The 24,515-nt window shown below is 48.3% G+C and overlaps 1 protein-coding gene and 1 long non-coding RNA gene across 3 annotated transcripts; one reads left to right on the forward strand and one right to left on the reverse strand.

The window, feature by feature from the left end:
• The first annotated feature begins 1,159 nt into the window (after positions 1-1,159).
• Fbp1 (fructose-bisphosphatase 1) lies at positions 1,160-24,214 on the forward strand. Of its 2 annotated transcripts, none has more exons than XM_087589769.1 (7): positions 1,160-1,552; positions 13,795-13,957; positions 16,403-16,495; positions 17,840-17,980; positions 20,101-20,238; positions 21,744-21,863; positions 23,801-24,214. In XM_087589769.1, exons 2-7 carry the CDS (start codon positions 13,877-13,879, stop codon positions 24,065-24,067), a joined length of 840 nt encoding a protein of 279 aa, XP_087445895.1. In that variant the 5' UTR covers positions 1,160-1,552; positions 13,795-13,876; the 3' UTR covers positions 24,068-24,214. The 2 variants fall into 2 exon arrangements, with proteins under 2 accessions (XP_087445895.1, NP_036690.2); NM_012558.3 differs by lacking the exon at positions 1,160-1,552 and adding an exon at positions 2,177-2,562.
• LOC147999928 (uncharacterized) lies at positions 18,391-21,834 on the reverse strand. Its single transcript, XR_015641385.1, has 2 exons — positions 21,345-21,834; positions 18,391-19,140 (listed from the first exon to the last, which is right to left on the reverse strand). It is a non-coding gene; the product is annotated as an uncharacterized LOC147999928 (long non-coding RNA).
• Positions 24,215-24,515: the final 301 nt, after the last annotated feature.

A 24,515-nucleotide genomic window follows, 5' to 3' on the forward strand; every position in this document is an offset into this window, starting at 1 on the left:
AACCTTGAGAGAAGTAGCTGGAGCCTGGGAGAGGTTGGAGAAGTAGAGCTCAGGCTGACATGTGAAGAGGAACCCAGCCGTGATCAGGGAGAAATTGAGTCCCTGGAGCTGTATGGCAATGCCTGTGGCTGGACATGTAATTTGATGGGGGAAAGAGTAGCTGAGAGTATGAAGAGCATAGGACAGCCACAGGATATAGACAGCCAGGCCTCTCTGTTGGTGATGACAGTGTGTTCTGCAGATACCACCCAGTTCCTCGAGGAGAACAACAACTTCTTCTATAGCTTCTGAGACTGCTGGGTTAAATAGTGCTGAAACTTTGAAGGCAGAGACTGTCACCCCTCCTGTGTCAGGTCCCTACCTAGCGCAACCTACAGAGGATGACATATGAACCTGGTGTGTAGTAGCACCTTGACCTCCCCCGCGTCCCCCAGTGAAGCCAGCTGAGAAGGGTCATCTCAACTTCAGGGATCTCTGTGGTCTTTGTTGAGCTCATTCTTGCTACTGTATTATGGCTCAACATCCTCCATCCCACCCTGATGTGACCATCAGACTGTTCAATATTGTCTTTGGGGATGAGAGGGTAATTTCTTAAGAAAATGAGTCACTGGAGTACAGGGCGGGGCAGGTAGGCAGAGAAGAGGAATTTGAGAAAAAGGGGATGGTAGGGGAGGGCATGCCATGCCAAGAGGGTGTGTCCAGAGAGGGTGGTCCTGAGTGGAAGTGCCAAGAAGCAGTGGGCCCAGGGCAGGATAGGGCAGGAAGCTTCAGGCCCACCCCCTATGAAGAATAACTGAGATTGACAAGTAGTTTGAGGGCAATCAGACAGGGGACACAAACAGGCTAGATGGAAGGCATGCTGCTAGCTCTCCCAGCTTCCGCTCTTGACAGTCTGCCCCTACATCATATAGAATAAAGCAAGTCATCACTTTCCAGCTTGAAATTCTTTAAGCACTATGACTAGAACCCACAAGTGTCCTTGTACGGTTTGTGAGATCTGTCATAATATTACCCTTCTCTCGTTTTTTTTCTTTCCTGGTGTCTGTGTGCCTGCAGGGTACACAGGTGATGTCATAGGACAACCTTGGGTGCTGTTCCTTGGGCACCGACAAACCTGATTTTGAGAGACGTTCTCTGATAAGCTCAGTGCTAGCTGATTGCAGTAGCCTGGCTGGCTAACCAGTTACACAGACAGGTCCTCTTTGACTCCTGCCGGGGCATCCTTCAGTTTTTTGCTCAAATATTACTTTCCCAGTGAACCTTTCCCTGATGCCCCCACCTACCCACCCTCAATTTATTCTTCCCAGCATTCTCTGTTTACCTTTCTGTTTTCGTGTTCCCCTCTGCCAACGTGGAAACAGGAAACCGATCCGTGGTTTGTTTTTGTTTCTTTTTGTTATCTGTCTGTTAAACTCTACACTCAAGGAGGGCAGGAATTTGTCCTCTTTGAGCTCTGGGCTCAAAGAAAGCAGGTGCTCTGGCAAGCACAGTAAGGACTCAGTAATTGTTCTACAAATCAGCCTCTGACTTGTGACAGCTAGAACAGGAACAGGTAAGAATGCTGGCTGTGGAACTGCCTGATCTCAGAGAACAGCTTTGTGTGTGTGTGTGTGTGCCCGCAATAGTTTTCTCGGCGGAACACACACTTGTTGGAAACTAAGGTTCTCAACAGTTCTCCAACTTTAGGAACTCGGAGGAGGCAACCATTAAGGAGGATTCAGAGTGGATGGGGATGGGAGAATCCATTTCTCAGGAGGTGGGTCAGATGAGACTGATGGTGCAGGGAGGTAATGGGAGAGCAGTGGGTAGGGACTGAAACCAGGCCACCAAGGGCTCAAGTGCTGCTTTCCCTGAACTAGTAGTCACTCAACCTCCCTGAATTTGCTCGGAATTTTAAGCAGGTGGCTGGGTGGGATGTGGCGGGGGTGGGGGGTAGGGGGTGGAGGGGTGGGGGATAGGGGCGGTGGGGGTGGGGTATAAGAGGGGGAGTCCATCACGCCATTCTCTCTGGCAGATTATAGCGGGGATTGGGGGGGTATTGAAGGAGATCATCATAGAGGTAGGCCAGAGGCAAGGTGGGCAGTGGGGCAACTGAGGAGGAAGTAGCTATGTCATCTAGGGGAGGGTGCATGGAATGGAGGGAGGGAGAGGCTAGGAGGACCTTGGCCCGCGGGCAGAAAGGCAGTTGGTGGAGGAAGGGCGCAAAGGGGGTGTTTCCTGGGACAGGGGGCGGAGACCTGGAGATTATAGGCTCCCCCAGGACTCAAGTTCACTGAGCTTCTGCAGACACTGTATAGCGTTCAGTCCTCCTGCTGTGACTATCACCTGGGGGACTCACCTGCCTGCACCTTTAGCCAGCACCTACAGACAGTACCTGTGCCAGACCCCAGCAATGGTGGACCATGCGCCCTTCGAAACGGATATCAGCACCCTGACCCGCTTCGTCCTGGAGGAGGGCAGGAAGGCTGGGGGCACGGGCGAGATGACCCAGCTGCTGAATTCGCTCTGCACCGCGATCAAAGCCATCTCGTCAGCGGTGCGCCAGGCCGGCATCGCTCAGCTGTGAGTTAGGCCTCTGGCTGCTGCATCTTGTTCATTAGAGCACCTGGGGTCTGCTTCTCTGGACCCCTGCTGGTAGCCAGTGTGCCCATCTGACACCTAAGATTCCGGTTTCCTGCTCTGCTGCGCACCAGCCCTCATTCCCCTTTCTCCTGGTGCACAACTGTCCCATCTCTTCTGGTTTCAACTCTCCTTTTCGCTCCTCCCAGCTTCACGGTAAAAGTGAGTGACTTACCAGCTGCTCACCTGGGCCTCAGAGAGAAAGTGCTAGCACCGGCACCTTTCACCCCATTTCTCTTTTAACCGCTGTTACTCTCTTTTGGAATTGCAGTCCTAAACTCAGTTTCTAATCCGGTATCATCCTTAACCTAGACTAGTCCCATTGAGAGTATCACATCACTTGTCAGTCTGGGAGGAAGTTGATGCCCAGCGATGTAAGCTGTCTATACAGCGGGCGCTCCCTCTTTCTGGAGCCGGCTGTAGATCACCCCCTGAGCATCAAAGCCTCTCCTTATTTGCATTAATGATAGGAGCAGATCTTGCCCAGTTAATGAAGAGCTCAAAGACAGAGCAGAAGTAGTAGACTGCTTTTTTATAAAGCCGAGGATCCAATCTCCTTCCCCTGAACCATTTGGGGACTTTGTTATGCAGACCCTCCTTAGGGGGCAATAAGGGCCTTTCCAATAAGTTCCCTTGTGGTAGGTTATGCTGATGATGACGATGATGATGATGAATTTTATTATTTTGTTTTGAGACAGGATCTCACTATGTAGATCCTACTGTTCTGGAACTCACTATAGGTAGACCACGCTGGCCTTGAGCACACAGAGATCTGCTTGCCTCTGCCTCCTGAGTGAGGATTAAAGGCATGAAGCACTACACCTAGCATGGTGGGTGATTTTAATGCTCTGATCTGCAGTTTGTACTGTAGGTAGGAGCAAATGAAGAAACATGGAGTCTCAGAACACCTTCATTTTATAAACTACACAACACTTTTTTTTTTTAAACTTTGTTCTGGCCTGAGCACATGTTTGGGACCTAACTGGTTTTCACACAACTGGACGGAACCTGGGTTTTCACATTATCTGTATACTTTCTTAATATTTATCATATTTTTTAAATATTCCCTATGAACAACGAAGAACTGATATGTGAGGTTTGTTGCTAACTTGAACCTATCATCCTCTGAAATGGATTTTTAAATGCTCCTCCAACAGCATGTCCTGTGTTATCTAGGTATGCATTTATTACTGGAAAACCTCTGGTTCTACTGTGTGGCTTGGCTGAGATAATTCTTAAGCATAGAATACCTGGTGACGTTTACTTTTAGATGCCAAGCAGGACTGGGCCTTGCTAGAGAGAGCTAGGAACAGGTATGTTAGAGGTGTGACTCCCTCACTGTTCTTGAGGAGTTGCACCCACTGACAAAAACACCAAGACATTTCAAAGATAAGAAGGAGAACAAGCCCCCCCCCCCGCCATGTCAAATTCCTGGCTACCCACTGTTAATTTTTCTTGGTTATTTTTTCAGATGCTTTTTTATGCAAACAAAACAGGACTATACTTATCTTGTTTTTCTCCAGCTACATAATGACCATTCTGTGCCACCAGGATGTGACAACCTACCACTTTCTTTTAACCTGCTGCATGGTGTTTCCCTGAGCAGATGCCTTATTAGTAATGGAACCCTTCTGCCACTTTGGGGCTTTTAAGTCCTCACTACTATGGCTAGTACAGTGGTAGAACAGGTGTTGATGCTGGCTGGCTATGTGAGTAACTAAGGAAAGAAGTTGGGTTCTTGTGAGACAGGAAGCATCTGACTATTCGCAGGGTGATACCGCAGTCGGACAACTAGCAGCCAGATGAGATCTCAAGTCGGGCCTTTCAATTAGGCTCATTCAGGCTTTGATGTGTTGGATGGAGAGCCAGTGTGCCTGTAAAGAGCTTATTAAGGCTGCCAGTTGGCCTTAGAAGAGCATTCACCCAGAGGGATGGGATGGTTGAAGATCTGCAAGAACCCCGCCAAGACTGGTCTCCTCCCTGATGTCGCACAGGGAAATCAGCAGAGGTGTAATTATGGGTCACGCTGCTCCTCTACCTGGGTCAACCACAATGTTGCCGCTGTAGTCGTTTCCACTGCTCCATATGATGTGACATTGTATGATGTATGATATATGGTATATGATTGATGTAATAATATAATAGTATAAGTATATAATATGATATCTTGAAGCGGCATCTCAGCCCAGGTCAAGTTCTGGGGAAGGGAAGGCTAGGAGTGTGGAATTGGAGAAGACATGGAAAATGGGTGAAAAAGATGAATTGAGCAAAGCTTTTGTAGCAGAGAGAGCAGGGGTATGGCAAAGGTAAGGTATAGATTGGATCTGAAAGGCTATGAGGGTTGCTCTCAAAGAGATGGCTCTATCTAACAAATGAGACTAGAATCATGCCACCCCAAACCAAGGAAATACAAAACTGAGAACGGAATCAAGGAAATGTTGACTTCTAAAGGCTTGGGAGCAATAAGGGGATGTAGCACTTTGGAAGCCTTGGCTAGGCTATCGTAGAAATAAACAGTCATAGTCTAGGGGCATCAAGGCCCCTTGGCATCTTTAGGACTAGGTTTAGAAAAGCAGGGAGATGCAGAACCGAAGAGACCTTCTCAAAGACAAGGAGCTAGGCTTAAATTCCTGGAGCTGCCATTTAATTTAGGTGGTGACATGGGTGGATGGATGGTGAAGCATCTGAGGGCCTCAGTTTCCCCTATGGTAAGATAGGGACAGCTGCTCTTCAACCTAAGAGCTGTTGTGGAGATGAAGGAGCTTCCTAATCACATCCAGATGTCGTCATTGCGTTTCTGGCAACGTACTTATTTCTGTTGTAATCTGTTTGTGCTTCGCTTTGCATTCTATATGCAGCCACCACATGCATATCCGCTGGAATATATTTCAGGTTACAACATCTGGAAAAGTGCGTGCGTGCGTACGTGCGTGCGTACGTGCGCGCATGCGTGTATGGAGGTCAGGGCCAAACCTTTGTTGTTGTTTCCCCAAGGCTGTCTGCCTTGTTTATTGAGACGGCGTTTCTCATTGTCCTGGGGTTTACTTACTGGTTAGGTGAGGCAAGCTGCCCAGTGAGCTCCTGGGATCTGCCTGACTCTGCCTCCCCAGCACTGAGATCACAACTGTGTGCAATCATGCTCTGCTTTTTAAAATGGGTTCTAGGAACTGAGTTCAGACACTTTGCTCATGTGTCAAACACGTTACCAATTGAGCTCTCTTTCCAGTTTCCCAGAAACATTTTCTTTTTCTTTTTCTTTTTCTTTTCTTTTCTTTCCTTTCCTTTTCTTTTCTTTTCTTTTCTTTTCAAGACATGGTCTTCTCCCTCGTTTGACAGGGGAATAAGGAAAAACAGCAGTTTGGGACTGCACATCAACTGATGTGAGCTTATGCTTGTGTGCACACTGGCAGAATTTATGGCACGAAACTGCAGAGAAGAACAGCAGATTCCCATGTTGTTTCTTGGCTTATCTGCACCATACAATACCAGCGTGCAGTAACTCTCATTCTGGGGCAGGATCAGAGCTGGTCCCATACCCTGACATCTGTCCATCGCCAACCTGCACGAACAAAAGCCAGGGTTGGGGTTGTGATCTTGGAAAGAGCTTGACTGACACCTCTTCCACGTATTTTTCAAATAACCCCAGGATTTTCCCCACTGGGTGAATGGTTGGTCATTTGCCACAGGATCAATGAATAACAGGGTGGAGGTAGGTTCACCTAGGACCTCAGTGATAAAGTTTAAACCATAATCATCCTCCCTTTGCCCTTGGTTAGGTGTTCTGAAAACCAGTGTGGGCAACTTGTGTGCTGCCAAAGATGCTTACAGCTCTGGTATAGACACCAGAAGGAGGGAAATAGCCTGCCGGTCAGAAAGTCTAGAGTGTTATATAGGGCTTGTCCAACCAGCAGTCCTGGTTTTAGTCCTGCTGTTCAAGGAAGCTAAGGTTGCAGCTCAGTGGTAAGGTGCTTGTTTAGCATGGAGGCTGAGAAATTCAAGGTCACTCTGGAATACAGAGCGAGCCTAGGCAATCCCCAACCCAACTCCCAGCTCTGATGACCTGGGCTGCTCTCAGCTAAGAAGCTTCTCTATGTAGCAATTGTGGAGAGACACAGAACCGGGTAAACTGCCGAGAGTGCTCAGCCACAAACAAAGCATCTGTATTCTCTTACCTCCAAGGGTCAGGGAAAATTCCGGAAGAGAAGGCAGGCAGAAGGTAAGAGCCCCAAGATGGGGAGGAACGCTGTGAAGAGCTAGGGTCTGGACATGACTTGGTTATAGAAATAATGAACCAGCAGCACCTGTGGTTCCCTCCAGAAGACCCAGCACAGGACCAAGCAAAATTGCAGCCTAGATCTGTTGCCCAGCCCCTCACTGAGGAGCTGTGGGCAGTGGATATCTGCTAGGGGAGAGAGACTTATTCTATTTGGAGAATGTGGGACTGTAAAATTCCCATGATCTGGGGGATGGCCCCACATCTGTGTACATGTGAGTACAGCACTAACTGAATTAGAAGATAGTAATAGTAGTCGTAGTAGTAGAAGTAATAATGATTAATAATAATAATGATAATAATAGTAATAATAATGACATGAAGTCAGAAGGATCATTTTGGGGGATATGGAGACAACTGTAGATATGTTTGTATTTTGTTGGACACATGTATGAGATTCTCAAAAATAAAAAAAAAATTTTTAAATATCAAAGCTGTTCAAGGCCTCCGTTCTTCTGGCTCCTGCCACGATAGAAATCATTCGAGAACCTTGCATAAAATACTAATACTTGACCCAAGCTTTCAAAGATTTAAATATATTGAGCAAATTAACCCACGCGCTAAGGAATTTGATTTTCTACTAATTAATTAAAGTAGTTTATATCTTTAAAAACTTGAGTAAAATGTGGAGTTTGACAGTAAAAGCAAGAGTTGAGATTTACAAAGCATTTTTTTTAAAGATTCATCTACTTATTATATATAAGTACACTGTAGCTGTCTTCAGACACACTAGAAGAGGCATCAGATCTCATTACAGATGGTTGTGAGCCACCGTGTGGTTGCTGGGATTTGAACTCAGGACCTCTGGAAGAGCTGTCAGTGCTCTTAACCACTAAGCCATCTCTCCAGCTCTATGAAGCATTTCTTAATGCTGATTTTAGTCCATGGACTCCGGGAAGAGAATGCTTGTTTCCAGAGGCCTAAGAGCAGGCCCTGGTCTAAGGCTCTTGACAACACACTTTCCTCACTGTAACTGCTTGAGCTGAAGGCCAGATAATTGCAACAGAGCCATAATGAAGTGTCGCAGGACCTCATAGGAGCTGTTTTCTTCCTCATGCCATTCACTTGTGATGACAGTCCTATGTCGGCTGGCCTCTTAGAAGTTGTCTGCCAGCGTGGTTTAGAATGGGTCTCTCACCCACCCAGCAACAGACACTTGCTTAGTGGCTGCTCTGGGGATGTGTTAAGCACAACCTTGGCTGTCATTTTTAGGGAGTCAGATGAGCAAAGGGACACATCTGTAGACCAGGTGTGTCAAGCTCCCTGTTTCTGGCTGAGCTTACAAGGATGAGCTTAGCCAGGGAGTTTTAGACAAATTGACGGCGATCACACACTTGGTAGAAGGAACATAGAGAAGCTGAACCTAGGTCTTTGTGACGCTGACTTTTTTCTAGGACCTCGCCTGCTTCTTAGCACGAATGTGCTAATGTTGACGGAACCAGAGATGAGTGGGACGATAATAGTTCTTAAATGTCTGTCTAGACAGGGGTATTATTTAGAGCCTTTGGCCCCTATCAACTAATTGCCCACCCTCCCATGTACCGTGAAGCTGATGTCTGTATCCCCGTGTTATAGTTGAAGGACAAGATACCAGAGGCGTGAAGTGACTTACGCAGGACTGCCAAGCAAGTAGTGGAACTGGGTTTGCAATCTTGGTTGTCTAGAGTTCCAGCCTGTGGCTTTGAATGTCACCTCCTGTGCTGCACATTGCTTTTGCTGGTAGAGTTAGGGATATGAGCTGAAGGGAACGCTCTGTCATCCAGTCTCCAGAACTGTAAATTCTCAGATGTGCCCCTTCTGCATAAGGTCGGTTCCTTTAATGGATTCCCTCAGCATTTACCTTGCAACCACGAACGAAGCCCCGGTTCTAGCATCCCATCTCGCCAGAAACAAAGCAGACTGCCACCTCCCCAGGAAGAGACCTGCATGGACAGAGTAGTTCTTAGGCTGGCCCAGCCATTCAAGACCAGACACAGATTTCAAAATAGAAATGTTGTGTTATGTTGGTGATCGTTATCTTTCCTAGTCTCGAGAGAGTCCTAATTCTGACTGGGCTGTATGCAAATGCACTAGGGCTTGCACTCAGAGCCTTCTGCTTGCTAAAGCGCTCTAAAACTGAGCACAGGCCCAGGCCTTGTTAGAAACCTTTGAATACAGCTACAATCCACACATATCCAAATGCAGATTTAATGAGCTTGACACCCCTGGTTCAGGGTTGAGTGTTCTGGGTCCTGGTATGTGGCAGGTTGGCTGTGACTGGGTTGGGCAATGGCATTCTATTTGCCCACATTAGTAGCCAGTGGTGCTCAAGCCTGGGCAGGCACCCCTACCCTTTTGCATTCTGTCTACTACTTCCCAGGGAGGCTTCAAGCGATTGCCTCTTTCATATCCACTGTGTTTTGACATTTCTCCTATGAGACTCAACAAAAGAGAGCTGGGGAGCAGCTTGAGATGTTGCCTTTGTTTTCTGAAGTAGCTGCCATTAGGATAAGCTTCCCCTGCAGCTGGAGGGAGTCATGGCTCATGGAAGCAGCTGGTATTGACTCTGGGGTTGGGGATGGGGCTGCAGAAGGGGCTGGGCGGAGACACATCTGCCTGGCTGAGGCCCTTGCTGTCTTCATTCTCTGGGCTCAGGTGTCTCTCACTGGTAGCAGGGCCCAGCTCGCCTCAGGAAAAGCTTCTCTGGTCAGGAAAACTTCATTTTTTTTCCACCTTGTTCTGGTCCCAGAGAACCAAAGTGAGCCAGGTGGTGTGTAAGGGGCTTCATCCCACCGAGGGCAGCTGGTGACATCCCGTCCCTGTTCACAGATGCTGGTGTGGAAGCTCCCTGCAGAATTGGGAGGGGATGGCCCTCTGTCCCACTCCCAAGTCCTCCTGAAGTCTGCCTGATGCTTGAGAGGTCACAGCCAATTCTTTCTCTAAGCCCTGGTTCAGTGGGTCAAACAGGCTCCAAGAGCCACATGTTTTGTGGAGACCCCTGCTACTCTATCCCTCAAGGCTTGAGGAAGGAAGACCAATCCCCCGCAGAGGCTGATGGTTTCTGGGGGAGGAAGTGTGGGTGCAGATCTGGAATTGTGTTGAGAAGATACACCCCACCTGTGTGATGAATAACTTTTTTCTTTTCCCAATAATTCTTTTTACTTTTACATCCCCATCACGGCCTCCCTCCCTCTTCTCCTCCCAATCCCACCCTTACAGGTTCCTTCCCCTATTGCTCCCTCCCCTCCTAAGAAGTGGGAGACCCCCTTTGGTACCACTCCATCCTGGAACATCCAGTTCTAGTAGAACTAGACACATCCTCTCCCACTGAGGCCCAACTATGCAGTCCAGGTAGAGGAAAGGGGATCCAGTGGAGGGAACAGAGATCAAGACAGCCCCCACTCTACTTGTTAGGGGTCCCACATGAACACCAAGTTGCACATTTGCTACAAATGTGTAGGGGAGCTATGTCCTGTTCCTTGGTTGGTGGTTCAGTCTGTGAGCCCCCATTGGCCCAGGTTGGTTGACTCTGTGGGTCTTCTTGTGGTGTCCTTGTCCCCTCTGACTTGCTCATTTCTATCCCCGACTCTTCTACAAGACTCCCTGAGCTCCATCTGATGGTTGGCTGTGGGTCTCTGTATCTGTTTCCATCAGCTGTCAAATGAAGACTCTCAGAAGGCAGTTATGCTAGGCTCCTGTCGGCAAGCATAGCGGATTATCATTAATAGTGTCATTAATAGAGACCCCACGTACTCTCTCATATGGATTGGGTCTCAAGTTGAGGCAGTCATTGGTCAACTGTTTCCTTAACCTTTGCTCCATCTTTATCCCTTGTAGGCAAGACAAATTTTGGGTTGAAGGTTTTACGGGTGGATTGCTGTCCCTCTCCCTCCTCCAGAAGTCCTGCCTGGCTACAGGAGGTGGCCATTTCAGTCTGCATCCCCTCTGGTAGAAATTTCAGCTATCTCTCCTCCCCAATTAGCTCCTCGGTCCCAGGCCTCCAAATAGTCCCAGAGATGCCTCCCACTGATTTCCATTCTCACTTTCAGCCCTCTCCTGCCCCACTTTTCCCACATCTGAATGAGGGATGATTTTCATTGTCAGCCTGACTGGATCTAGAAACGTAGGTGATTGGTGAGGTTTGTTTCTGAGCGTTTGGGGGAGGGCATTTCAGAAAGGTTAACTCAAGAGGATGGCACCGTCCTGTGGCCCAGGGCCTAGGTGGACAGAAACAAATCCAGCTAAGACCTGGTGCTCTTCTGCTCCCTTTTCTCTTGACCTGTAGTGCAAAGTCACACGTTTCTGCTGCCAGGATGTTCTGTCCTGGCTATGGCACATGGTACCAAGCAGTCATAGGCTGGACTTTCTTCTTAATCTATTTCTTGCAGGAGTTTGGTTACAACGACTAACGAGTAGCTGATATAGTGTGCTCTTCAGTTCTTTACTTCCTTGAGGGCTCATTAGTGTGTGTTTGCGTGTGTTCACACACGTGTCTGGCATGGGTGTAGAAGACAGAACAACTCACAGAAGTCAATTCTTTCCTCAGGTTGTCAGTGTTGGCAAAAGCTACCTTTTTCTGCTGAGCCGTCTTGCTGCCCCTTGAGAGTATTTTTGTTTTAGAATCATCTATTTATTTAGTGTATGTGAGAACTCTGTCACTGTCTTTAGACACACATCCCATTACAAATGGTTGTGAATCATCCAGGAATTGAACTCGGGACCTCTGGAAGAACAGTCAGTGCTCTTAACTGCTGAGCCCTCTCTCCAACCCCCCTTGAGAGTACTTTTAAGGGATTATTTTTTTTCCTCTGTCAAACCAACAAAAGCCTTGATTTCTGGCCTTTCACTGGCCAGTTGTTCCTCCACAGCAGCCTTTCTGTGGCTCTTAGAGTGTGACCAGGACTGCTTTACTCTGACCTCACATCACTGGCTCGAGTAAAGATGTGCACAGTAGAAAGGAACAGAGACCTGACTCACTCAGGCACTGGGCCCTGAGGCAAAACTTAGGTCACCTGTGACCCACACATTGCTCCCGTTACCAAGGTAGTGTTATTGGCTGGCAACTGAAAATGTTCACTCCTGAGCCCAGTGTCTAGCTTCAAGACATGTCACTGTGTTTTCTTATGGGGTATCTAAGCACCTGGGCTTCCCTGAGCAAGCCTTCACACGTCATGTCCTACAGAAGTTGTACAGTGCACCTATGAGTTTAGAGGTTTCTGAAAGAGGCAGACCCTCACTGGAGATGAAAAAGAGCTCTGATGGAGGAGCAGTGTCGTCTAGTGGCCACTGCACTAAGGTGAATGGGAGTCCTGGAGGTGTTGGGTGACACTGGTACCTTGGCGGCACAGACCCTGTTGAGTGTTAATTGGGCTGAAAGAGTCTTTTCATGAACAGGCAGCATGTCTCTGTGACTCTTGACTTCCTGTACACTGGCTTCTCTGTGACCCCAGGGTCAAGCCCTCTAAGATCCTGGAGCAAGTGTGGAGTATGAGCTTGACCGATGAAGCCACCTCTGCTGACACCACTGTAACCTCTCATAGCCCAGGGCAGGGTGACAGTCCCAGGGCTCCCGTTATTTACGGTCTGCCCACACATTGAAGCTGAATGCTCAGAAAAATGAGCTGAGTGGCCACTGTCTTTACCACATCTCAGGATCTGGTCATCACGGGAGAAAGACGTCAAAAGTTTTAAAAAGCTATTTCTACGGATGTTTATACAGCACACAGCCCCTTTCTGGAAAAACGGACTATCTCTCCTGAATTGATTATGTAACTTTGCTTTGTAGTCATTGCTGATTGGTGAATTCAGGCTTCTTCAGGGATTTGGGGTATCTTCTCTTTCAAACACAAAAACCAACCAACCAACCAACCAACCAACCAACCAACCAACCACTCTAAATTTCATGCACTTGGAAGTCCAGCATTGAGTGCCTTTCTGACCATCTAAATTAATTACCCACCTGCTACCTGACATCCATAGCTGCTCTCTCACCATCGCACTCATTTGGAAACAGCCATTTTCTGATTTGTCTTTTCTCACAGCAATATTAAGCTCCCTGGGGCCAGGGGTCTGGTCTGCCCTGTTCAGCAATGCTGCCCTAGCACAGTAGGTTCCCAGAAAGTTATTTGTAGTATTTAAGAAGACTCCCCACAAACTCACCTTGCTGCAGTGTAAGTTTCAAGGGATCATGTGCCAGGAGCCTAGCCCTCAGTATGCCGGTTGTGTCTAGCAGTGGTGGTACCTTTAAGAGGTGGGGCCCAGTGGGAGATGGAAAGCTGGCCCCTCCCCCTCGTGCTGGCTTCTTGCCTCACCAGCCAGGGCTCCTTTTCCCAGGCACTCTATTGTCATCCACCACAAAAGGGTTCTTATCAAAGCTGGTGTTTGTAGCTTCCGTCTCTCGTCTCTCGTCTCTCTCACTGGAAGCTCAATACCGGTTCAGGTTCTCCACACAGTTGTGACAAACTGCAGGAAGGTGCCTGTCTGCAGTGCCCCAAAACCTTTGCCTGCCCCAACTCTTAAGGCTCCTCAGAATCAGATCTCCCATCTGTATTCCTGAGGTGCCAAGGGCTGCGCTGAGTCCGTCCCCCCCCCCCGTGTGTGTGTGTGTGTGTGTGTGTGTGTGTGTGTGTGTGTGTGTGTTTTCTAATGGCAGCCTCACTCGCAAGATGCCATTCCTTCTGTGCACACCGGGAAGAGAGGGAGACTCAGAGACCAGAGATTCACAGAGCTGAGGTTTGCACGTGGTGGGGGTGAGGCGAGGCGAGGCGAGGCGAGGCTGTCATTGGCATCTTTAGGCTCCATCTTCTCCTGTCAGTACCGTTCCCCTTCTGATTTAGCAGTGGCCTTGATGGCGGCAACTTTAATCTAGAGGGAGAAAAGCTGTCCTCATGGGGCTCATCTTCTGTGGTTTTTCTTCCCTCTAGCTATGGCATCGCTGGCTCAACCAATGTGACTGGGGATCAAGTGAAGAAGCTGGACATACTTTCCAATGACCTGGTGATCAATATGCTGAAGTCGTCCTATGCTACCTGTGTCCTTGTGTCGGAAGAAGATACACACGCCATCATAATAGAGCCCGAGAAGAGGGTGGGTCTGTGTTTACACCCCTGAAGGCTTGCATGTGGCCATTTTCCTCCTCGGCACTGTGGAAGATCTCATTCACTTTTCTAAGCTACCATTACCAAGCTCCCTTTCTGTTCTGTCTTCCCACCATCCCATCCCAAACCTCTCCTCTGAACGTGGTCCCAGAGGCTCCATTGATCCTGCCCTCCCCATTTCTCCAGGGTGTGTCTGCGTCACTGCCGTGTTTAGGGATCGTAAAAGCCTGGTTCATCATGACCAATCTCCAGCCTTCGTGTTAGACCCACCGCCAAGCTGAGCTGCCTCCATTTTTTTTTTTTTTTCCATCCCTGGCTCAGGTACTGGGATTCTCTGGTGCTCAGATTGCTTTGTGAGGGCAGAGAACAAGCAATAATCTGTACATCCCAGCCTCTAGCTCCACACCAGCATATTGTAGGACTCAATGATAAACCATTGGGGGAAGATGGAGCAACTGCTCGGGATGTGTTCAACACCGCACTCCTGGGGGAATTTGAGAGTGGCATGCTACAGGGTAGGTTTATTCGGCTTCTATTCCAACAGTAGCTAGTCCTACTTACCGTCTTTCCTCATCCAGGTGAACTGAGGGCATGGAAGAGTAGAACTGGGAAAGAAAATCTAAATGCCCAGCTCGTCTTGACCTTAGTGAGAGGCAAGAAGCCAGCCTAAAGTGACCTGCTCTACAGCCCTTGTAAAGCATGACTACATGCCACAGAAGTCCCCCATCTTCTCCGAAGTGTTGGTCAATTCTCCAGCACTGCCCCTCTCCCCCATCCCCTCCACCCCTGGTGATATGCCATCATGGTGGCTGCTGTCTCATTTTCCAGTCTACAGTTTCCTGCACCTGTAGAAATGCTTTGTTAAGAACAGGCAATGGGAGAGTCCCCTGACTCTGGCAGCACACTGAACACCCCTCCACATCTAAAGACGCCGAGTCGGAGATGGGAATTTCCCAGTGATGAGCTGGTAAACTGGCTCATCACTGGGAAATGTTCGGTCTTGGCCTGCAAGCACGCTGTCACTGTAGTGTCCCTGACAGAGCTTGGAAGAGCCTGTTCAATGAGCTCTCGTGAGCTGAAGCTGGTCAGCCCGGGTGCCACAGATGCTGGGCTGACACCATAGCAGAGGGCCACTTCCTACTTCCTCCAGGAGTCATGGCAGGGATTTTGTTGAGAAATCTGTGCACGACAGTGTAGAATATCTGTAGAGAGAGTCAGCAAAAAAGCCGATGGCCAATGAGCTGAGGCGGGAAATAGGAGGGGGGACACTGGCAGGAAGAGAGGATTCCGGGGAATAGTAAGAGATAAAAGAGAGACACAGGGAGAGCCAAGAGAGATGAGACAGGAGACAGACCCAGGAGACATAGACCAGCAGATAAATGAACCTAGGGAGATGAGAAGGAATAAGTGGACTGGGTAATTAACCACGTGGTAGATATCGAATAGTTTAAATGGGTTAAATAAGTCATGAGCTCATCAGGGAATGAACCAAAGCTTATGGCCAAGGCATTTAATAATAACTAACCTCAGAGTCTGTGAAGGAACAATGGATAGAATACGTTTACAAATAGTGCTGAAAGTGAGACGCCATTTGTAATAATTTAATAATCGTTTTTTTTCTCTTTCAATTTCTGCTCCGGGATGACAACTCTGAGATTAAATATTTATTAACAAATACCCAGGCTATAAGCTTTAGCTCCTTCCTGGCTAGCTGATAACTTATTTAACCGTTTAAACTATTTTATGTCTACAACTTGGTTGGGTTAACTATCCTTCAGTCCTGGCCCACTTTTTGCTTCTCATCTCTTCAGCGTCCCCCTCAGCGTCTCTCTGAACTCATCTACCTGCTGGTTTATGTCCGTCTCCTCAGTCCTCCTCCTGTCTTGCCTCCTTCGTCTCTCCCCTCAGCTCTCTTTTACTTCTTACTATTTCCTAAAATCCCCTCTTCCTGCCAGTGTCCCACCTCCTGTTTCCTGCCTCAGTTCATTGGCCATTGGCTTCTCTATTGACTGGTGAGGCTTGTAATAGTCTCTCTACAAGTAGCTTCTACCACACATGAGTGACAACGATGTCTTCTTACAAGCCTAAGTACTAAGAATGGCTTCCAGCGCCTTGAGGCCTTAGAAGTAAGAGAAACAAATGACTAATTCTGTTTTGCTTTTTTTTTCCTTTGGAGCTGCCAGGACACTCTCAAACCAAATATGATTCAGTTATATCAGTGGCATAGGAAACAATGATTTAATTATCTGTTTTCTATCACTCCCTACTTTCTGTTCTAAATGATACGTTATCTCCCTGTCTGTCTGTCATCTGTCCATCCATCTTCGCATACTCCCAAACAGAATATAAATAGATAAGACCACTTTCCCCGCCTTGTCCTTTAAGTCCACTCAATACCTACGCACCGTGCTTGCCTTCTGTTTTCTTTGTCCAGGGCAAATATGTTGTCTGTTTTGATCCCCTCGATGGCTCATCCAACATCGACTGCCTCGCGTCCATCGGAACCATCTTTGGCATTTACAGAAAGGTAAAGTGAACTAAGGTGAAATGCACACAGCCCCTGGCTTTGACCAAAAAATAAGCATAGAGCATAAAGCTGTGTGGCTTGAACAGATGTGCAGCAAAATCTTATGACCTTGCATGTACTGTGCAAGAAAGGTCCACAGAGCTGCTGAGATACAGTGGTAGAATGCTGGTGGACCGAGAGGCCATTGCGCACTCTCAGCTATCTCTCTTTCACAAAAGACAGGGCAGATATTGTGACAACCTCCCCAAACCAGCCCAACCAGTCCCACTGTTTTCTTCTTTAAGCCGAAAGCTTCCCCCACCCCTGAGCTCTTTTCATAGGATACCGAGAACAAAGCCAAACAAGTCTTCTCACTTGGGACGACCCACCTCTCTTAGTTTAGTCTTGCTCTAGTAACTGGCAATATCCTTAAAAAGTATTTGGTTCCCATAACCGAGAATGGAACCGTAAAGGGAATGGTTGTCTGCCCTTGTGAGAGAAAAGCCCCAGGGAAACCAACCATCCAAACCACAAAAGAAAAAAAGAAAAAAGAAAAAAGGAAAACAAATTTTCTTTTCTTCCCCTGCCCGCCCCCCTCCCCCCAAGCCTCTGGTAACCTCCGTTCCCTCTCGGGTTCTGTGAGACCAGCTTTATAATGCCCTGTCCCCAGCACCTAGCTTGTCCTCTGACAACGCCAGAGAGATGCTACAAACTATGTTTCTGAGAATCTCTTTGCCATGGGAGTAACTGACCACACTGCTCAGTGAGCGTATACTTCAACTGACAACAGCTCACAGAATCGATTTTCTCATGAGACGCTCAGCCCAGCAGCCCTTGTGCTAATCTGTTTAAATAAAGATAGAAAAGGTAGGCGAAAGGTGCTGGGGCCTGTAATCAGGTTACATTCGTGGGGCTGGTGATAATGGGCGTTGCTTTTGGAAGCGGTAACAGAGACACGAGGGAAAATCAAATTAGAAAGATGTTAAGATGGAAAGAAAGATCCCGATGCCGGAAGCCAGGGCCCTTCAGGAAGCCCACTGCAATCAGAGAGCTGCTGGTGTGTGGAGAAAAGCAACACCTGGGACATCAGTGGCTTTCAAGGAAGCAAATGGTTCTCAACCTATATAGGTCTCAACCCCCTTAGAGGTTGCATATAGGGTATTTATATTACGATTTAGTACTGTAGAAAAAGCTATGAAACAGCAACGGAAATAATTTCATGGCTGGGGGGGGGGCGGTTCACGTTTAACGGGTGGTAGCATTAGGAAGGTTGAGAACCATTGCATTAGACGGCTGGACTGGAAAAAGAAAAAGGACCCCACGAAGCAAAGTGGAAACGTGCCTTTGTTTTCTCTTTTGCTTTAGACATCTGCTAATGAGCCTTCGGAGAAAGATGCTCTGCAGCCAGGCAGGAACCTGGTGGCAGCAGGCTATGCACTCTATGGCAGCGCCACCATGTTGGTCCTGGCCATGAATTGTGGCGTCAACTGCTTCATGCTGGACCCGGTGAGACATCCCTTAGACCGAGTACTTAGCTAGTAGCTTTGAGCTTGGACCTGGTTGGTGTGTGTGTGTGTGTGTGTGTGTGTGTGTGTGTGTGTGCGCGCGCGCGCGCGCGCGCGTGCCACCTAACCTGGGCCCGGAGAACTGACCCCAAGTCCTCTGGAAGAGCAGGAAGTGCCGAACCATCTCTTCAGCTCTCTCCTCTTTCTCCCCCCACCCCACCCCATCCCAAACAAAACAAAACACAACCAAAAACAACAAAAACCACGCACACAAGGTACAAAGCACAGCATGGCGTCCTCTGTGAGAGGCCTGGGAGAGATTTGCTCGGGGTGTGGCAAAGTGCTGTAAATCAGAGCATGATCTCTACCTTTGATCTGTGCATGCTTAACAAAACTGCACTTTCACCTTCCTGGGGGCAGGAACATTTAATTAATCAACTAATACCGGAGAGGAGGGGTGGCCACACGAATCAAAATCTCGGCATAAGTCCCCAGGGGAAAGCAGGGCAGGTCCAGATGGAACTTTAATCTGAGAGAAGGGCACAGCTTCTGAAAGCAGTGATGACTGCCAAAGTGTCACCTGTCCAGCTTGTCCAGTCCTCTGGATGAGCTCCCGGTGCCCCCGCTCTCACTTTTGAATAGACAGACATTTGGGGGAAAATTCAGTCTCTTGACTGCCGACTGCATCCGGGCTTGTGAATGGCTGGGTTTCTCCCTCCCCAGACACAGATGTTTTTGCTGGATCAGTGCAGCCGCTGGAATGCTCCCTTGCTGATTGCCAGGGATAGTTTCGATTTGCACCCTTTTGCTCGCTCTCTTTGGCCTGATGGAGGCAAGACTACTCCGGGGAGACGGCTAAGTGCCTCTCCCTTTCCTCGTGTCTCCCCTGCCAGGACTGCTAGGCTGAGACCCACCTGTGGCTACAAGTGGGTTTCTAGCAGGCTTCGGCTTTCGTTGAGCTTTTATAGCTCCTGTCTCTCTATGTGGGAGACTCTCCTTCACCTTCTGGGTACTCAGGCTGGGTACCAAGATGGCTGCCTGGGGAGCACGGGGGCCCGAGCTCTGCTGGTAGTTCCGGTTGCTTGCTGTGAGATGGTTTCCTTTTTCAGATGTTTTAGGTAGAGATATTTATTTTGTCTTCCTGACTATACAGAAGTATTCCTGTAAGTTCGTGGCCCAAATTTTTAGAAATAGAAACCAGAAGGCACAAAAGTAAAAATGTGAAGACTCACTTGCAGTGATGCACTCTGTGACCTTGGTTAATTCTTCCTCCTCCTCCCCCTCCTCCCCCTCCTCCCCCTCCTCCCCCTCCTCCCCCTCCTCCCCCTCCTCCCCCTCCTCCCTCTCCTCCCCCCCTTCCTCCCCCTCCTCTTCTTCTCTAGCCCTCTCTAGCCTTAGCACCAACCCACTTTTCTATTTCACATACTTCTTCCATTCCTGTGTCTTAGTGGGTTTTCCATTTTCATTTTTTGACAACTTCATACACATATATAATGATTTCGATCAGTTTCATCCCCTAGATTCTCTCTCTCCCTTGCTAGCCAGTCCTCTCCTACTTTCATGTCACGTTTTGTGTGTGTGTGTGTGTGTGTGTGTGTGAGAGAGAGAGAGAGAGAGAGAGAGAGAGAGAGAGAGAGCACTTAAATAGGATTGCTTGTATGGGCACAGGGCATGGGCAAGGGCTGTTTATTGGGAAATGGGCAACTTATCAATGACCATGACAATGAAGAAAATGACCGTAGGAACATTAACTGACAATTGTCCTTCATGGAGGGGTGGGACCTCATGAGTCCCTCCCCCATCTATGATGTTGGAGGCAGGGTCTCAAAAAGTAGTCCAGGTTGACCCTAAACCCCTAATCCTCTTGCCTCAACCTCTCTGGTATTGGGATAAGAGTTGTGCTCCCCAGTGTCTGGCCTTGTGGAAATCATTTGCACTGTTAAATCCTGTATTACCCTGTGGACATTGGCACTCTCTGACTCTCTCCGTTCTTCTTCTCACCACGGGAGCCTTTGGCTGCAGTCACTATGCCCTGGGATAAGGTGTGGTCATGTCCCATGTTTTGTTCATGCTGAGGGGAGCTTGCTGGTCATCTGTCTACCTTTCTCCCTTGTTTCAAAGTCCATTGGAGAATTCATTTTGGTGGACAGGGATGTGAAGATCAAGAAGAAAGGTAACATCTACAGCATTAATGAGGGCTATGCTAAGGACTTTGACCCTGCCATCAATGAGTATATCCAGAGGAAAAAGTTCCCTCCGGTGAGTGAGACAGCAGGTGGGACTGGTATGGTGTTCGGTCCTGGGAGGAGAGTCCTTGAGAGCAAAAGGAATGCCATTGGGAAGGGTCTGAACTTCACCTGGGACTCCCTCTTTATGAGAAAATCTGCTGATGTGAATTTTATCATGGTGATGAGAGACAGAGAGGTGGGAACCATCGAGCCTTAGAAGCTGAGGCTGAAAGCTTCCTCAGAGATATTAAAACCCGAGTATGATTTCGCTTTTGTCCCCCAGCGTATCAAAATCTGGACAATATCATCAACCAGATGACTTCCTTTACAACAATAAAACATTCCCATTTTGGGGGCCCCTGGCACCCAAGCACTCACTATGTGATGTTTGTACCTTTGGGCCTATGCCTTTTGGTGGATTTCTGTTTGTTGTATCAAGATGGTCAGTGTCAGGCAGGAAGGACAGCTCAATGGGTAAACTGTGTGCTTCACAGTCATGGGGGCAAGAGATTTGTCCCCCAGATCTAGTTTTCAGGAGGCCTGCCAATACCAGTGTGGGGAGGGAGAGATGGGATCTCCTGAGTGAGCAGTAAGCTAGGAACACCAAATCACCAAGCTTTGGATTTGTGTGGAAAAAGCCCGTCTCAATATCTAAAGTGGAGAACGATGAAGAAAGATACCAGACATCAATCTCTTGCTTCCACATGCATTTACATTCCCATAATCCCCTGCACATACAAACATGCATACACAACTGCATGCACACCACCAAACACACGCGCGCGCGCGCACACACACACGCACACATGCACACAGACACAGAGAGACAGACACACAGAGAGAGACAGACAGACGGATGGACAGACATTTGGTGGGCAATGTCTACATTGGTATCTCACTACAGAGGTTACTAATTAAGTAATATGAAGACAAAAATTGGCTGATTGTCCAGGAGCTCTACAGGGGTGTCTGATTCTGTCTTACCATTGATGCTCTGTACTGAGGATGCATTTCACATGCTAACATGGCATTCAGGGTCTAGCCCCAGGCTTCCTCTCTAGTATAGGATTCTCTTCTTTCACAAGCCCAATCCCCGCACAAGTGCATGCCAGCAGGCCCTGTGGCAGCAGCCCTTACCTCTCTGCTGTTAAGTCCTGGCTTGTTACACAAGAGTCTTCTCCCACAGAACATACAGCTTTTCACCTGCCCAGTTCTTTAGCTTGACAAAAGTCCTTGTCAACCTTCAAGTTAAAATTTTCATATGGCCTGTTCCAACCCCATAGCCGGAACCAACCACACTCTCCTTGGAAGCTACTGCTAGAATGTGACCTGCTGGGAGATATTCAGTAGGCGTTGTCCCCATAATCTCTCTCCTTCTCTGGAATGGGATTGTCATTTCATGTCTTATCCCAGCTCGAAGTGAGCACTTGTAAGATCCTTGGTGAGTGGCTGTGGTACAGAGTAAGCATCAGGACAGGAGGAGTTTGCCTTTTTATCTTCCACAGCCCTAAGATTTTGCTCTTGTTACCCTTGTAGGATAATTCAGCTCCCTATGGTGCCCGGTATGTGGGGTCCATGGTGGCTGATGTTCACCGCACTCTGGTGTATGGAGGGATCTTCTTATACCCTGCCAACAAGAAAAATCCATCTGGAAAGGTATGATCATCCCCCAAGGAAGTGAGAGAGAGGGTGGATTTCGTTTCCAGCCTGGGAGGATGATTTCATTAGGAAAAAAGGTCATGGAGCTGATGAACACTCCAGTGGTTGCTAAGAGGTCTGTGACAGTCTCTAGATGTGAGACAAGCCCAGATTATATCAACTAATGTCCCATGAGGGCCCTGCCAAAGGCGATGGCAAAAGAGAATTAATGGAGATCCAGCAGGGGACTAAACGTGCTCAGAGCTTCCAGGGGCACGGGTTTGGCTTGGCTAGAACAAGTTCCATTCATAGAGGGAAATGAAATAGTCCTGTCTCATTACCAAGACAGAAAGTCAAATATGTGTTGCAGAGAGGGGTGTGCCTTGACAGCTCCCAAAAGGCCTAAAATAGATGTAGCTAATGAGCTTGGCACTTGCTACTTGGAAAGTAATGTTGTCTGATGAGGGGACAAAGCTGTGGGGAAAACCCAAAGCTTCCAGGTGGATTTTTCTACTGACTACACTGGCCACGTTATGGCCCAGTTCCCAGCAATTAACAAGGCTATTGTGCCTTCTAATGCTGGCTAGGCGGAGATCCTTTGCTTCTTCACACAAGGTGACAAAAATGCTTCCTTTTCGGATATTCTGTCCTCTTTGCTACCCCCCTCCTGTCTATGTCTGTTTCTCTCCCTCTCCCTCTCCCTCTCCCTCCCCCTCTCCCTCTCCCTCTCCCTCTCCCTCTCCCCCTCCCCTCCCCCTCTCCCTCTCCCTCTCCCCCTCCCCTCCCCTCCCCCTCCCCCTCTCCCTCTCCCTCTCCCTCTCCCTCTCCCTCTCCAGTTGTCTGTGGCCCAGAGTGGTTTGGAATTTTCTATGTAGCCAAGGGTGTTTGAACTCCTGATCCTCCTGCTTCTACCTCCTGAGGGCTGGGTGGTGTGAACCACCACGCTAGGTTTTACACAGTCCTAGGGATCAAATTCAGGGCGAGACAGGCACTCTTAGCAACTGAGCTACATCCCCCCGCACATCTTTCTTTGTATGAAAGAAGAAGCAGGAGGAACAGTGCCCTCAAGATGTCAGGAACTGAGGTTGCAGGTCTGACAGATCTGCTCGGGCTCGTGCATGGTGTGAACGCTTCATTGAAAGTCACAGCCCAGCCCAGAAGTGTATGGCCGGCCTCCTCTCTATCATAAAAGGAAAGTGACTTACTTTCCTTTTCTTCGGTAGAAATGTGGAGATCCCCACCCCGTCCCCCTCTCCCCGCCCTTTTCAGGCTTTTAAGCTCTCATTCCCATATGGAAGCAGACTCAGGAAGCACCGGCACAGTCCGTCTGCTCCATCGACCAAATGCTTGAAAACGTACTCAATAAAAAGAAATTAATATTCAAAAGCAAACACCAAGATATATGGCAGACAAAATCCCAACCTCGGAGCATTAGGAGGTTTTCAAGAGGAGCGCACAGGGCTGGAGACAATAGCCCACTGTTTGGAGGGGCCAGCCTGCCTTCCAGATGTCCGCAGCCAGACACCACTGTGGATTTTAAAAACGCTTTTAGAACAGACAGAGCTCCATCCAACACACACGGAATCACTCATTAAGTCTAGTCTCTGGCTGTAAAGAGTTGGGAACTGTTAGTACTGCCAAAATGTCACTCTGTCCCAAATCCAGGTGGTCTGCCTCATGTTTGCCTCAGGTGGCCGGCTAGGCTCTGGCTCCATGAATGGTTTTATTCAACCAAATATGGGAACTTTCCCAATTCAAAAGCAGAGAGAGAGAGAGAGAGAGAGAGAGAGAGAGAGAGAGAGAGAGAGAGAGAGAGAGGAGAGAGAGAGAGAGAGGTGTTATCATGGAAACTCCCACCAGCTCCTAGGCAGGTCTTTACATTAGAACAAGCTCCCCAACCCTGATGGTACTGCCTTCTGGCTTGAAGATCTTTGGCCTCTGGTCTTGTCTTCCAGCTGCGGCTGCTGTACGAGTGCAATCCCATCGCTTACGTCATGGAGAAGGCCGGTGGACTTGCCACGACGGGGAATGAAGACATATTAGACATCGTCCCCACTGAGATCCACCAGAAGGCACCAGTTATCATGGGGTCCACCGAAGACGTGCAGGAGTTCCTGGAGATCTACAATAAGGACAAAGCCAAATCAAGGCCGTCCCTGCCCCTGCCCCAGAGCAGAGCTCGAGAGTCACCGGTCCATTCTATCTGTGACGAACTTTTCTAGAAACAAACCCAACAGCGCGGATAGTTTCAGGGCCGAATGCCTTGCAATGCCCAAGGTTGCCTCGCCTAGATGCTATAATGCCACTGTATCAGGTACTATATATTTCGAATAGGTGAAGGAGAAATAAACATATTCTTCCTTCATAAATTATTTTTCAGTGCTTTGTGTCAACATAACTAATATGAGACAACTCGTTTACTCCCCACAATGGCAGCTGTGCTGGAACTCCGGGTTGGGTCCATTTTATCCGTGATTACATGGAGATCTGAAGGTCAATGAAACCTGCTGAAGGTTTCCAGCCAGTAGGTGGCAGGCAGGGCTGGGAGATGAACCCAGGCATCCTGGTCACTTATGTCATAAACTGAGTCAATGTCTCATCTTTTACATGCAGTCTTTTTCAGTTCTCGCTGTTTCCGCAAGAATGGCATGGAATAACAAAGCCATATAA

The sequence above is a fragment of the Rattus norvegicus genome, chromosome 17, assembly GCF_021556685.1.
Source record: "Rattus norvegicus strain SHRSP/BbbUtx chromosome 17, alternate assembly SHRSP_T2T, whole genome shotgun sequence".
Lineage (NCBI taxonomy): Eukaryota > Metazoa > Chordata > Mammalia > Rodentia > Muridae > Rattus > Rattus norvegicus.

What these genes read in the sequence shown, in the direction of transcription:
- Fbp1 (NM_012558.3), top strand. Translation starts at nt 2,393, where the DNA reads ATGGTGGACCATGCGCCCTTCGAAACGGATATCAGCACCCTGACCCGC. An exon ending in TAATAGAGCCCGAGAAGAGG is followed by an intron (nt 13,958 to 16,402) that starts GTGGGTCTGTGT and finishes TTCTTTGTCCAG; the next exon opens with GGCAAATATGTTGTCTGTTT. An exon ending in AGAAAAATCCATCTGGAAAG is followed by an intron (nt 21,864 to 23,800) that starts GTATGATCATCC and finishes CTTGTCTTCCAG; the next exon opens with CTGCGGCTGCTGTACGAGTG.